This window comes from Taudactylus pleione, unplaced genomic scaffold (genome assembly GCF_031769625.1).
Source record: "Taudactylus pleione unplaced genomic scaffold, aTauple2 ptg001408l, whole genome shotgun sequence".
Taxonomy (NCBI): Eukaryota; Metazoa; Chordata; class Amphibia; order Anura; family Myobatrachidae; genus Taudactylus; species Taudactylus pleione.
Window position 1 is genome coordinate 81,849 of NW_028285808.1, and position 16,271 is coordinate 98,119.

Genomic DNA, 16,271 nt, shown 5'->3' on the forward strand with positions numbered 1-16,271 from the left:
TTTCCCACGACAGACTTGTCCCAAGAAAGCAGTAAGTTGCTACATTTATTAAAAAGAGAACCACTGTCATAAAACTAGTCTCTAAAATGATAATCCAAGCAAAACAGAATTTAGTTTTGGGTGAGATAAGTGAAAGGTTCCAAAACAATAGGGCGCACTCACTTCAGCAATAAACACGCACCCAAAATCTACCTCTCGTCCCCTTCTACTATCTCATGCCATCTCTGTGGCACAGTAGGAAGTAACCATGCCAACACAGACTCTTCACTATGAATGGATCTAGTCATCATACAACCTTGTCTTTGGAATGAGAACACTCCTCATCGCTACGATGCCACACAAAACCATGTTTCACAAATTGTAGATGCTTAAGGGGAGATGTATCAAACCATTGCTGAGATTACAGTTCATAGAGTTATTCAGTCCTAGGGTTAGATTTACTGAAGTGCGGGTCTTTAGAAGTGGAGATGTTGCCCCTAGCAACCAGATTCTACTTATTTATCTAGCACCTTCTAGAAGATAATAGCTAGCATCTGATTGGCTCTATGGGCAACAATTCCACTTCTAAAAATCTGCACTTTACTAAATATAACCCCCTAGAGGGGATGGGTACGAGATACTGGCACTCAAGATCCCGGCGGTCATAATCCTGACGCCGACATCCTGACCAGGTTGTAATCCAGATGGCTCTAGTTAAGTAACCCTAACCTAACCCTCCCCCACACCCTAAAGTAACCCTCCCCCCCCTTAGTGCCTAACCTTCCCCCTAGTGTCTAACCCTAACCCCGCTACTTAACTTACATAAATACAGCATATATAAAAGAAAATACGTATGTGTTCCATGTCTAAATATTAATGTTTACATTATGGCTAGTCATATTGTAGTCTGAATAAATATACATTGCATATAAAATATACTAATAAATTTATAAATATTTTTTCGTGAACATTAGACCCTCTGATTATTCTATTTTTATCTAATAATAAATGGTGTCTTATTAGCGCGCATAGACCTCTCTTTTTGTATGTCTTAGTTACACCATAGTATGTGATGGTGCCGGTGTGTATTCACAAGCACATGTCATTTTGCTGTTATTAATTAAAAATATTTTGGTCATTTGACTACAAAAATATAAAAATATATATCCCTAAATGACACCAGCGAGCTTCCTGCCTGTAATCATAGTGACACAGTCATTCTGACTATAACAGTGACTGAAGAGCAAGGGAATATTGGTGACTCAATCTCGATGGAAGCTCCTTTGGTCTCGTAATTTGGGAAATAGCGAGTAAATACACATAACGGCAGTATAGTAAATATGTAAATACCCAGGCTTCATCCTCTGTGTTTTGTTTGCCCTTACACTCACTGTCAAAGTCCAAAATCAAGCGTACGTCAATACTATCCAGCTGCCAGTGTATATAATCCTGAGAAGATTCACATCCTATACCTGCAGGCGGCCCTAATAACTGCACAGAGAAGAACACTGAAAGCAATTACACGTTTTTGTAAGTTTTTAAAATGTAAGGATCAAAACAAAGGTTCTATGTTCAGGGTGATAGAGCGGGTAGAATGCTGGCGCGGAAATTGAGGGGGAAACTGGCCAAGGAGAGAATTCGTGTGATTTTCAATAAAGTTGGTGCAAAAGTGTCGGATCCTCTGGATATAGCTAATACTTTTGCTGAGTACTATTCGCAACTATACAATTTATCTAGTGATCCGCAAGTTTTTCAGCCTAAGCCGGATGAGATTGCTAAGTTTTTGAATGCTATTAAACTCCCATCGTTACCGGAAGATTTCATTCAATCTCTTGGCAATCCTTGGTCAGAAGAAGAAATAACTGCGGCCATAGAGTCCTTGCCTTTAGATAAAGCTCCCGGGCCAGATGGCTATATCAATGCTTTTTATAAAACCTTTAAGGAAGAATTGGTTCCAGCTCTCAAGTTAGTGTATAATGAAGCTTCGGACATAGGATATTTCCCCAGAGAGATGTTGGAGGCGCATATTGTGGCACTTCCCAAACCCGGAAAGAACCCCTTATTGGTTACCAATTACAGACCAATAGCACTTTTGAATACTGATGTTAAGGTATATGCCAAATTAATAGCAGGGCGGTTGGGTCCATTAATACACTCATTGATTAACCAAGATCAGGCTGGGTTTGTTTTGGGTAGACAACCTTCAGATAACACTAGGCGAGTTTTCAACTTGGTAGATTTGTTTGCGGTATCTGGAGACCCATTATTATTGCTTTCATTGGATGCCGAAAAAGCATTTGACAGATTGCATTGGGGCAATTTGTCTGAGGTTCTGAGTCTATTTGGGTTGCGGGATAGAGCTTTATTATCTATAATGGCCCTTTACTCTAATCCCTCAGCTAAAGTTTTTGTGAACGGCCTTCTCTCCTCTGCCTTTTCTATATCGAATGGCACTAGGCAGGGTTGCCCGCTTTCCCCTTTGATTTTCGCGCTTGCTATAGAACCAATGGCAGAAACCATCAGGGAAACTATTGCTATACAGGGTCCTCAGTCGGGGAGCTCATCTCACAAAATCTGTTTGTTTGCTGATGATGTATTGATGTGCCTTACTAACCCTGAATCCTCATTGTCGTCATTACATACGATATTAGAACAATATTCCAGAGTGTCTTATTATAAACTAAATACAGCTAAGACAGAGGCACTCCCTATAAATTTTTCTCCTGAGCTTCTGGCTAGACTTAAAGAGGGTTACAACTATGCATGGCAAGATAAGAGTCTTACATATTTGGGGGTTCAGATTCCAAAAAGGGGGGTTGATGCTGTGTCTTGTAACTACCTCCCCCTCTTGACTAAATGTTCACTTTTAACAGCTGATTGGATGTTACAGGAAGTTTCCTGGTTGGGCCGTATTGCTGCTTTAAAAATGGTACTGTTACCCAAGTTAATGTACTTATTTCGCACCATTAGTAAGTTACTTCCTTTGTCATTGTTATCTAAATTCTATGGTGTTTTTTCAAAGTATGTTTGGAAGTCAAAAAAACCTAGATTGTCTAGACGTATTCTGTCTTTACCTAAGACGGAGGAGGTCTTGCATTTCCACACCTAGAATTGTACCAGTGGGCATGTATTTTATGTCAGCTTGGGGATTGGTTTGAATTGGAGGTTCCTAAACCATGGGTACTTTTAGAGCGGAATATGTCTCATTCTTTTTCATTATCTGATTTACTATGGTTACCGCTTTCTTTCTCAATGGCAATAAGTGCCTCTGTATCGGTATGGCATAAAACTGTAGCTAGATTGAATGAGTTTCACCTCCCCACTACTAACCTTACTTTGAAAAGTATAGCTGTTTTGATTCCTAATTTGAAATTTGATACTTGGGTGGCTCAGGGAGCGACCTCATTGAATGATGTAATGCTTAATGGTGTAATTCTCCCGTTCTCCCGCATTCAGGAATTGTATTCCATTTCATCAAGAGATTTCTATAAATATTTACAGTTACGCCATTGGCTGCACAGTTTAGAATTAGGCTCTCGGCCTTTGCAGACTGCCCCAAAATATATTTTTGAGAGGCTTACCTCGGGGGGATATAAGAAAAGTATCTCTTGGTGGTATGGTTTACTAGTAAGTGCTTCCAAACCTGTAACATTTCCGGCTGTCTTGAAATGGGAATCTGATCTCTCTGGGTCTCTCACGGAAGATGACTGGGGCTCCATTTTCAAATCATGCTTCCATATTTCTAAGTGTATTTCACATGTGGAAATGTTTTATAAACTAATTCACAGGATGTATTTAACTCCCGACAGGCTTCATAGGATCTGGCCTTCCCTTCCTAACCAATGCTGGCGCAAATGCCGCCAAATTGGGGATATTTATCACATATTTTGGGCATGTCCAAAATTGAATATATTGTGGCATCAGGTATTTCTGTTAATCTCCAAAGTGACTGGGATTGCTATACCTCCAGACCCCTTTTTAGCACTATTTCATGTTTACCAGGGTAATATCTCTTTGGGTGATAATAATGTGATGGGGCATATTTTAATTGCCACTAAGTCTCTTATTGCTTATCATTGGCGTTCAGACGTTATACCTAAATTAGATACTATAGAGGATAAAATACAAGCCCATCGTGATTTTGAGATAGCGGAGTCTCATACTCCACCTCAGATAAGAATCCATTAATGATTTGGTTCAGTTGGAGTGAATATCGAGCAGAGTCCCGACGCTCTCAAAGCATTGCTGGCCTTACTTTGCCGGTGTTAGATTCTTAATGACGGGAGAATTTTATATGTCGGTTGTTTGATATATGTTTTATATTATATTGTTTATATGTAATTCATTGTACGGTATGTTAACAGTACTTTGATATTTTTGTGATTTATGTTGATGTACTCTGGCTCTAGGGCCAATTTTTTCCGTCCCTATTTTGTTATTTATATTATTATTTTGTATTGTTATTTTATTGTATGTCTTGTTATACATATTTTGTGACCAAATGTAATAAAAATTCAATATTGAAAAAAATAAAAATGTAAGGATCTATTTACCATGGTTACCGCCCATCTCAACAAGAATGGCCTCTCTTTAGGCTGTAAATGGAGGAAATGATTACTCACTTCCGTGTTGCGCCATGCACATACCGGGCTAACGTCAATGCATGGTGAATGATACGGTAAGGTATCCAGCGAAGGCACGTATCTAATGTTCAAATGTAAGCTTTACTTTGCTTAATTACTAATAATTTCACCATCCCCATAGGGGTCAGCGCTGGTAAACAAGTCAAAGCACAGGGGCTTCTTCTTTTTGAGGCCCCTGATGAAATTGGGACTCCACAAAAGATATTCCTAAACATTTCAAATCAGACACCATATTTGTGCTGAGCTCACAAACAAAATATAAATAAAAGCAGCTTTACCTGTTGAAGAAGTCACTAAGTGGTCCCAATATATTTATTTTACTTTCTGTATCCGCCTCCTGGGTAGATCCCTTACAAGCGGCACCTGCCCCGTCTTTCACAGAGTTCAGAGTCACATCTGAAAAATGTGTCTCATCGTTCTCCAAATTGACAATCGCACTGGAGTTGCTGGTCACCAAAAAATCCACAATGTCCTCATTGCTCACCGACAGAGTAGCGGAGAAGTCGGTGCTGATGCTGGAGATGCTGCAGTCAGAGACGTCGTCACTTCTGTGGAGGGAGGTTGGGCTGTAGAGTTTTGCCGTGTCGTAGCCAGTTCTGGGAAAGGTGGAAGACTTCCAGACGACGTGATCAGTTTCAGCGCTCCTGAGAGAGGGCGTACTACCCTCGGGGATGCTCTTCGGACTCTGGAGGACTCTTTCATCTACGCCATTTAGACAGTTGGTTTTAACGTTGCAGTGGACAGGCTCTGGGTTGGCAATCTCAAGGGTAGGGATACCAGAGTCCACGGATGTCACGCTTTTGTTCTCGTCAACTGGAGCAAAATGGCCGCGTCTGAAGTCTGGCAAAGAACAGGACTGAGAACCCTTCCGATTCCATTTCCCAAGATTGTGAAGATCGCCTTCAACGCTAATGTCATGGACCTCTATAAACCCAATGGTCTTGATGATCGCTGGTAGCTCATTATTCATGTTAGACCAAGAGGAAGCTAAGGAAACAGAAGCACAATATAGATTAATAAAGTGGAAACCTTTTCAGTGCTTCTATTTAGTTTACAAAAAAATTGCTGTACAAATAATCCGATCACATGGGTGACTATTTGCAGATCAAGGTCATCACTTGGAACGAGCACATGGGCAAACTGGTGAGAGAGGGTCTCTCAGTCCATGTGTGGACACATTTACCAGTACAGGTCAATATATACGAACAAGTGACTATGGGCCAAAAGGAGATCTGTGAATAACTCAGGAGTACTTTTCTCAAAAATAGTGTGCTTGGAAAAACAACCGTGTATAGTTGCCCATATACGGAATATATGATTGCTATAATATCCCTTTTATCAGGGACACAGCTGAATTGCACAGGTTCTGTAGCTGACTGATTTAAAGACTGCATTTCATGTGGTTTTATGCATGATTAAAAGGATATTCTAACAACCCTAACCAAGTTGTACGCATCTTTAAATATGACCGACTGGTTTACTAATACTCATCGGTGCAGGCATGTACTTACCCAATACAAGGTGCAAAAGGTAGCTCCAAATTTGAACCCTCACTAAGCTTTGCCTAGATAAGAAAGCCCGTTTATAACCCAAATCTGCCTCTTCCATCTGAACTGTAGACATAGATTACTATGCGGCACATTGCGCCGAGGCTGGGGGATTTGTATCCCCCAAATACTAGTATACTGTAGCCAATAATCCATTACCAGTGAAGTGTGATATTTTATTTGAGTGCACTCTATATTAAATAAACATATAGCATGAATCTCTCTATATGCCACTTTCAGCTTCTTCCATGAAGGAAATTAACAAACATAAGGAACATTGGGCCTGATTCAGACCCGTTCGCTAGATGCAATTGCTCGCAGCGTATGCAAATATTTAAAAGTGATGTCATGGGAAGAGAGCACTCGCTAAGGCATAAGCACATCCACTTTAGCTGAGCGAGCGATCGCTCGGTGTATGCAGACACCGACTAGCGTATGAAGAGACGCCCGCTAGCGCACGTCATCTCCAGGAAGTGTATTAAAACATTGGTACTTCGAGCACCATCGGTAGTGAAAGCAGTACTTGCAGTAGCCTAATCCTGCCGCAAGCACTGCGAGGTCTTCAGTGTAAAAAAACAGGCATGTGACGTGTACTAGGACGCTGCCTGTTATTTATGCACGCCTTAAAAACGGCGTTTAAACTCCCTGGCACACCTGCGTTCGTACCTCCACTCCCCCATTATTAGTGTCCTGCCCCTGTTACCACCCACAAATGGCCTCTCCCGTCACTCATTTCACTGGGCTGTCTTTGCTGGGCGAGCAAGCGGGATGCGATCGCACAGAGTAGTTTGCGCACGCGCAGAATGAAGCGTGCGCACGCTAACCATCAGGCCGCTTGCGAGCTCACAGAGCTAGCAAATGGGTCTGAATCAGGCCCATAGTCTATAATAAAAGTTTCTGGGACAACATGGACTTGTGCTGCAAATCAAACAGATTCGAGGAGTTTCAAAAGTAGCCAGAATTTAGGAGGGAAATTATTAACAAAGCTGAACCGAACATTGAACATTGGCACACATACAGCACTGTCACTGATTGACTGACTGACTGCTGCCATTTGAAGGCAAGGAGGGGGCGGCGATGGACGCGAAATGGTGGCATGTCGCCGCTGTCGGGGGGTGAGGGAAGAGACCAGGATCTCCATTAGCTGACAGAGATTTCCTGGCTTCTTCTGCGGTGGCAAGCTGCGTGACCCCCATGGGTCACCTTAGCCGGCCGATGTCTTGCAGATTATCCGATGCTGTGTTGGATAACACAGCTTGGATAAGTAATGCAGCAGGAAGCGTGCAGCTTTGCAATTCCATCCGAAGCTGAATAAGGCCCATTACTAGGAAGGAAGGAAAGGAAGGAAATGAAAAAGAAAGAAAAAAGAAAGAAAAAAGAAAGAAAAAAGAAGAAAGAAAAAAGAAAGAAGAAAAAAGAAGAAAGAAAAAATATATATACACACACACACACACACACACACACACATATATATATATATATATACATACACACACGTTGTGTATATATATATATATATATATATATATATATATATATATATATATATATATATACACACACACACACATACACACACACAAATATATATATACATGCATACATGGAAATAAAATCAATGCATCGCCTATTTTGGAGAACACAACAATTTTTTGGGGAAAGTCTAAGCATATCATTACTGTTTCCATAGGAATAAAAGATGATATGAGGCAGGTGCTGTTATTCATGCGCATTTCGTTATGTGATCATCAGAAAGTTTTACCACCTCTATATAACCTATATAACTGTAGAACATTTAGCGGTTCTGTCTTAAGTACTCAGGCCTTGTTAGCACAGTGAACAAAAAAACAAAAACAATCCCATTGAGCAGCAATGATCTCAGAAAATAAATAATTGCTACGAGCCTAGAAGAGGTTAAAAATTAAACTGACAAGACCAACATTCTAAAGTGAGAGAAGATCAGATCAGAGGCTCCAGGAAGTCAGAAAGAACTGGAAAACTACATCCAGGACCTACAGGCCTCTCTCAGACTTGGTAAACGTTAACGTCCATGTCTCTACCATCAGAAAAAGACTGAATACGTTTAGACTTGCATGGAAGGATAACAAGGAGAAAAACTTCTTTCAAAAATAAATCCCAAAACATTGAAGTACAGCTTAGATTTGACAATTGGAGCTCAACAAAATTCAAGACTTCTAGAACAAGGTCTTAAGGAAACACAAGACCAAGTGGAGATATTTAGTATTAATGGACAGAGTCATGTTTGAACTTCATACCAACCAATGGGCTTGGTGGGCTGAAGCCAGAGGGCTTGGATTCCCCACAATCAATTAATCCACCATGAGCTCCGGTTACACCAGAAAGGTCTATAATAAAAAATTATGCCATCTGTCAGACAACATGCAATATGGCAATGGACTAATCACTGCAACAAAACTACAACCAAATGGCTGAAAAGGAAAATAAACAAGGTTTTGGAATGGCCAAGTAAAAGTCTAGACACTAACCTCAAAGTGCTGCAAGCAGACACGAGAACTGTGCATAAATGAATGGCCTCAAACATCAATGACCTGTAGCAGGAATATAAGGAGGAGGGGAACAAAATTCCTCAGGATTGATATAAGAGACTGAAACTCATACAGAAAAAAAGATTACTTTAAAAGGTGCCTATCCACTAGGCGACTTGAAAGACTGAACGTCTAGCGTTCAGACCTTCAGGTCACCGAGGTGCGGTGCCCACACTGAACGTCATTCAGTGGAGGAGCCCAACCTCCTATCTCTGAACATGCCGAACCTGACGCGTCGTCGTCAGGTTGACGGGCATGTTCAGTAGATAGTCGGGGACGACAAGGACCCAGCGTGCACACGCATCGCTGGTCCTTGCCGGCTATCCATTACTCGACTTTGTGAACAATTCGACCAATACCTCCTGATTTTGGTCGGATTGTTCCCAAAGTCGGGTAATGGATAGGCCCCTTAAGTCATTGCTGCTAGTGTTGCTCCTACAAGCTACTGAATCATTCTTATTATCCTTTATCTATATTGTGACCCAAAGGGTTCTGCAGAAGCTGTGCAAACAAAACAAAAGAAAAGTGCAGCTGACTTAAAGTACAAAACACTTAGGAACATATGGGGGAGATGTATCAAACCTCGGGGAGAGAAAGTACGAGCCAATCGGCTCCTGTCATATTTCAAACAGCCTGTAAAATGGCAGTTAGGAGCTGAGTGGTTGGTACTTTATCTCCAAGGTTTGATACATCTCCCCCATAGTATACAAACTATATAAAAACATTGCTATATACGCAGTCATAATACCCACAAAAGCTGTTTCAGTTGAACCCAAAAAGGTCCAGTGCCACTGTTGGCAATGGAAGGAGATGATCGTGAGGGAGAGAAGGAAAAGCGCATGAGGTCAGAGGGTGAGCGTACAATCTATAGTTGGCAGGCAGGCAGGGAGAATGGAGTGGTTGGTTAGGAGGAGAGCTGGAAAACTTTAATGAAAAGTTTAGAGTTCGCTTGAAGTTTTGGACAGAGGTGGAGAGTCTGATAGGGAGAGAGTTCCGGTGGGAATCATGGGGTTGCGTACCCCCCAAACACAAGGCTTCACATGTTGGCAGGTTTTGCTTGATTTTTTATGAAAAAAGAGAAAATAAAATACATTTTGACGGATGAGATTACATTTAACAATTCTAGGATTTGGTGATAACTCGATGATTGTTAATTAGTGACAGAAATGGAGACAATTAAAAGAAGGTGTAGTTTATTTTAAGCACGGCTGTATATCTGTCATGTTCCCACTTGCCGATCACTCCAGGAGTTTTACAACCAGCACAGATCATCCAGGTGCTGGCAGCCATTCTCATTACAACACCCATTTGCTTGAATTCACATGATCATAGGAGAACGAATACACTGCGCTACAAAAGTGGTGCCAGCACAGATAGAAGGGAGACAAATTAATATGGTTAGATAGATCAACATTCCCACCTAATAATACAAATTTGTAGAATAAAATGCAATGCTATTGTTGCAAAAAGAACTGTGTACCCTGCCTGCATCATTGAATAGATACCCTCTAAGGCAGTCATTCCCAACCTCGGTCCTCAAGGCACACTAACAGTCCTGGTTTTAGTGATAGCCATGCTGCAGCACAGATGGTTAAATCAAATTAACTGAGATACTAATTAAGTCACCTGTGCTTAAGTATGGCTATCCTTAAAACCAGGACTGTTAGTGTGCCTTGGGGACCGTGGTTGGAAAACCCTGCTCTAAGGGGTTGGGAACATGACATCGGCGCTCCGGATCCCGGCGGTCAGAATCCAGATGCCGGCAATGCAGACGCCTAAAGATAAAAGTACTGCTAACCTAACCCTCCCCGATGCCTAAACCTAACCTCACCCCCCCCCCCCCCCCTAGTGCCTAAACCTAATCCTCCCTCCACGCAACCTAAACTCGCATAGTGTGTACCTATCTTTACTCGGCACACATGAGCAAATTAAAGGTCACAAAAGACCTGATCACATGCTTGCAGATTCAGTTATCCACTCTTTGAAGAGATCTCCGGCCAAATTAGTCACATACACAATCTGCTCAGGATCAGTCCGTCAGGTTGCGGCCTAGGATCGGCCGTTACTCACCTCAGCGCCGGCTTCCCCTGATCTCTTGAGCGGTCAGATGCCAGGTGTGGCGATGAGTGACGCGCTGAGTATTATACCTGGGGTCTGCTAAGACATCCATGTGCTCGCTCCGTGATGTGGTTTCTGCATTAACGTCATGGACGTAGCCATGACAGTTGTTTCACCTGACTAACCCTTTACCCAATGGTAGCATTGGTTGCTGTCAGCTGACAGTGTCCTCCAATGGACTGCTGCCTTAGGGTATATAACCGGGTTCTGACAAGAGGAAGTTGCCTTTACAACGTTGTTACTTCCAGTGTAAACTTGCTGTTGCAGCATTCCAGGTTCCAAGCTCAGTTCCTTCTAGTGACTTGTTCCTAGTGTTATCCAGTGTGTGTACTCAGAACGTCTTCTGAGAACAATCTGTTAGTCATCTTCTGTGCTGAGCTCTGCGACTGAATCCTCAGCGTGTGTACTTATACCATCTCGTGATACCAGTCTCCTGTGTCAGTGTCCGTACTTAGTACATCATCCAAGTACCATCTACTATCAACCTCCAGTGTCAGCTCTGCGTCTGAGGCCATGGAGTGTTTACTTAGTAAATTATCCAAGTACTTTCTCCTAGTGATAATCTCCTGTGCCAGCATTGCGACTGGAACCAATAAGTGTGTACTCAATACACCACTTCAGTACAAATCTCCAATAATCTTTCTCCTGTGTTTTCCCTGTGATAGTGTTCTTCCATTTTCCCACTTGTGCCGGATACCTGACCAAAGGGCCACGACCTGCTTGCTTGGTGCAGCTTAAGCCCAAATCTCACTTGGAGGGGTCACTGGTGAACACCTCTCAGTAAGTTAGACTCTGCGCCTTTGGTCAGGTCTCATCAAATCCGGTGCTGGTGGATGAGTAAGTCACTAATCCAGACCCCTCTCCAACCTGGGTCCACGTCTTCTAACCCCATGGCAGAGAATCACCTTAGCCAGATCGTGACACTGTCACTGTGGTCAGGAGATGATTTTAATTGGAGATCAGATAAATCTTGTCACAAGTGGAAAGTTCAGGCCACTTTGCTCTAAAATGTCTAAATTGGCTAGCACAGTAGCTACACACGTGAGGAGAGACAATAGCAGGACAGAAAACCTGGACAACCAATGACACTCCTCAGGAGACACAGCATCCAGAATAAGAGAGGCTCAGATCTGATCTGCCATATGGCCAACAAATGTAACAAATTTGCCGACAAAGTCGCAAATAATCCAAACAATTGTATCTGGCCAGATCTAAAAACCAGAGGGTAAATTTACCAAAAGTTAATTTCAATCATTTATCGATTTCAAACAATGAAAATTGATGTTGTGTTTCTGGGGATAAAACATTTATTAACAGATACATTTTTATTCGTTATTTTAAGTGTTAGTAAAGGTGTGATTTATCCCCAGAAACACATCAATTTAGATCTATGAAATAATAATAATAAATAATAATAAAAGAAAAAAAAAAGAAAAAGAAAAATCGACCTATACGTTTATCCCCAGGTCTGCATAGAGGAGTGCTCCATCAAGCCATCCCTTATCTAACTCCTAAAATTGTTTAAAAAGGCCCAATTGCAACACTGAATTAGCCTAAAACATTTTTTTCCCCATTCTCCAGATACATTCCCCCTCTGACCAGTTGGCAGAATCTTTTCTTTCCTCAACAGCCTGCAGCCCCCCAACTAACCGTATACACAGAGAGAGTGATGCACTGATGTGTATACATAAATATATTGTCTGTTTGAAGGAGAACATGAATGGAGGTGCACCTATCTGTCTTTTGAAAGTTACGTGCTTGGTAAGTCTACCTCTAAATGCGAATGAACAGGGAGTCTTAAACTGTAGAGTCCTACAGAATACATTAAAAAAATATACACTCGCGGGCCACTATATTAAGTTAATGCATTTATCTAAATCAGCCAATCAAGACACAGCAACTCAATGACTACAAGCAAGCAAACATGGTTAAGATGCTCAGTTTTTGTTCATACCAAACACCAAAATGGGGTAGAAATGTGACACAAGTGACTGACTGGAATGATTGCTGTTGGCAGACGGGATGGGCTGCATATCTCTTTTTCTTCAAGGTCCATAGGGATCACCATGGAGGAAATGGGGTTGGAGTGATCCAGGCACCAAACAATTAAGCTTTTAGCTCCCAGGATGCCTTGGGTCCTCCTCCACATATACTCCGCCCCCAGGCATTCAGTGTTTGTAAACAAGCCCAAGGCAGGAGAACGAAAGAGGAGAAGGAAGGACAATGTACACCAGAAACACTCACAGAAGATGAGGGAATCCGTAACAGAGAGGAAAAAATACCAGCCACGTACGTCAGGGAGGGTGTCCTGTGGACCTCGAAGAAAAATGGTTAACAAAGTTAAGTCAATAACTCTTATTTTCTTTTTCAGGGTCCATAGGGATGTCTTAAAGCAGTTCCCTTAAGGGTGGGGACGCTCCTAAGCAGAAAGGAGAATCTGCCACCCAAAAGGAAGCATCCTGAGCGGGTAAAACAAAAAAGTGTCAAAGGCATAGAACCGGAGAAAGATGTGGACAGAAGACCACGTAGCCACCTTGCACAATTGTTCAGCAGAGGCACAATGTCGAAACGCCCATGATGGTGAATGTGCTGTCACCGTGTTTGGAACAGGGAGATCAGCCTGCGTGTAGGCCTGAGAGATAGTCATGCGCAGACATCGAGCCAGAGTCTGCTTGTTAGCTGGCCAGCCTCGTTTGTGAAAGCCATACAACACAAAGAGCGTCTGATTTTCTCAAGGAGTTGGTACGATCCACATAATAAGGGAGAGAGAGAGGGAGGGAGAGAGGGGGAGAGACCGGCCTGCCTTGGGAGGAGGTCCTGTGCCAGAATGAGTGCTTTGTATACTGCTCGAAGCTCCAAGAAGTTTATGGGCAGGTGACTTCCTGAGTTGTCCATCTTCCCTGAAATGTATGACGCCCTGTCACCGCACTCCATCCGCGAAGAATAGAGTCCGTGGTGAGGGGCACCCAATTTGGAATCCCGAATGGGCGACCCTTGTCCAGATGACTTTTGTAGCCACCATGACAGAGAAAGCCGAACCTACGGAGTGAGAAGGATCCTCTGGAACAGTATTAGAGGATACTGCCCGTCCCACCGGTAGAGAAACAATTGTTGCAGAGGCCTGGAGTGGAACTGCGCATATTCCACTATGTTGAAGGTGGATACCATGGACCCCAGGACCTGCATCACCGAGAGAATGGATACCCTTCACTTGCGAAGCAATTTGTGCACACGCAATAATAGGGCCTCAGAACACAGGAGTGCCCCCAGATGTACCATCCACTGTATTGGAGAAAGGGAGGACTTCTTCCAATTGATGATCCAGCTGTGCATCTTTAGGCAGGCCATGGTCAGTTGGAGATGGTGTTGTAAAACATCTGAAGACTGTGCCAATATCAGGTCGCCATCCAAGTTTGGCAGTATTCTGACTCCCTGATGCCTGAGGTGGGCCTTCATAACTGCCATTATTTTGGTGGGGCCGTTGACAGACCAAAGGGCAGTGCCTGAAATTGGTAATGATGCTGCAAAGCAGCAAACCTTAGAAATTGTTGGTGGGATGGCGTAATAGGCACATGCAGATACAGTACACATCCTGAATGTCCAGGGAAGACATAAAATCCCCAGGTTCCATTGTCAGAACAATTGACAGAAGAGTCTCCATACGGAACTTGGATACATGGATAAACTTGTTGAGAGTTTTCAGATTTAGAATAGGGCTATGAGACCCATTTGGTTTCTGAAGCAAAAACAGATTGGAATAACACCTTCCTTGTTGAAACACAGGAACCAGGATTATCACCCCTGCACGCAACAGGGAGTAAATGGCCTCCTCGAGGGCCAAGGTCTTGATGGAGTCTGAAGAGGGGAGTTGTACAAAAAAAAAAAACTTCTAGGGGGGAGGTTTCACCTCAGGAGGGTGAGGGTATACCCCTGAGAGACCACTTCCCTGACCCAGGCGTCTGTTGTTGTATGATGCCAGGAGTCCTGGACTGGTGAGGTGGTTCTTTATAACAAACAGCACACAAACCATCCTGTATAAAGTCCTGAGGGGACAAGCCCGCCAAACAGCTTTTACATGACACCAGCCCTGGGGCCTCAGCCTCCTGTTTGCCCTTACACATAACAAATAAATGCAAATGTGACGGCCTTCACAAGTATCAATAAATGTGAAGTACGAATAGAGAGGGAAAAAACTTTTTCCACACACCTGTAGCAAAGGGTTGAGGAGAAATAGCAGTGATCGTTATAACTAACAGTACTGAAAATAAAGGCAGTATCAACACAGCAGAGCTAGCATAAGTCACATATAACGCATATAATATACTTGCAATGGGCTCTGAATCAACTACTTAAAACACAAGGTTTGGTAGGATTTGAGCGCTGTATAACCTGGCCTTTGGGGAGAGGTGTACAGGGAGACTAGACCAAAAACATCCTGAGACCAGCAGCTTCAGCAGAGCACTGACAAGTGGTTACTGAGCATCTCGTATACCAAGGAGGGTAGGAGGAGCAACCCAGATGTGAGAAAACCTTGGATGGATCGCCATCTGGGCTGGGGGAGGGGCTGCTGGGTAGAGCCTACCTCCCCTATGCTGATTTAATCCCCAGGTGCGCTGGTATCCCGTAGCAACTGCTACTACCTACCCCGGCGCAAGATAGATATGCCCCGGTGGTCTTAGTGGGGGAGCGGACACACCGGTCGTCCCACTACAGTGACCTTCGGCGGGTCTCCACCGGCGGAGGTACGAACTGCCACACACAGTTTTCCGCGCGTGCCTTACCTGTCCTGGGTCCCAGCATCGCCGCTAGCTAAGCTCTGCTGGTGCCCGCCGAAGTCACCAGTTAAGTTACTGGTGTTGCGGCGCCGGCGGAGGTAGATGTAGCAACAGCACTGACGCCTAATGCAGCTTGCTGTGAAGAAAAAAAAAAAAAAGAAGGTTCGGACTGCTAAGCAGTCCCTGTTAGAAGGTGCAACTAATTCTGCTGCACGAAACAAAAAACTGAGACTGTGGCCGGGGGCGCGGTATATGTGGCTAAAAGCTTAACTATTTGGTGCCTTGATCAGTCAAACCATATTTCCCTCCATGGTGATCCCTGTGGACCCCCTATGGACCCTGAAGAAGAAATGAGGATATCCTGGGATTTTCATGCACAACTGTATACAGAATGATTCACAAACCAAAAAGGCAGTCATGGAGCTGCAGTTAAGTTTTCAAAAAACACGTAGCCCTAGACTAACATCGGCCCTCGGTAATTGGGAGTCTGTGCAGTTTAACTCCGGAACTTCCTATAAAGTTTGTAGAGAGCTGAGAAAGAGTCCGGGACATACAGCACAGGAAACAATGATTTTCTGCCATCAAAATCTGTTTACATTACAAACAAACATGAGAGAACAAAAGCCAAAAACATACATTTTA

The 16,271-nt window shown here is 43.2% G+C and overlaps 1 protein-coding gene across 1 annotated transcript in view; it reads right to left on the minus strand.

Moving 5' to 3' along the window:
* The window catches only part of LOC148442704 (TBC1 domain family member 14-like), a gene marked incomplete at its 3' end in the record, with an annotated part of 106,648 nt that overhangs the window by 78,709 nt on the left and 11,668 nt on the right, over positions 1 to 16,271 (minus strand). Inside the window, exon 3 of the mRNA XM_088463553.1 lies at positions 4,901 to 5,609. Within this exon, the coding sequence (XP_088319679.1) occupies positions 4,901 to 5,609 (709 nt within the window). The remainder of the gene's footprint in view (positions 1 to 4,900; positions 5,610 to 16,271) is intronic.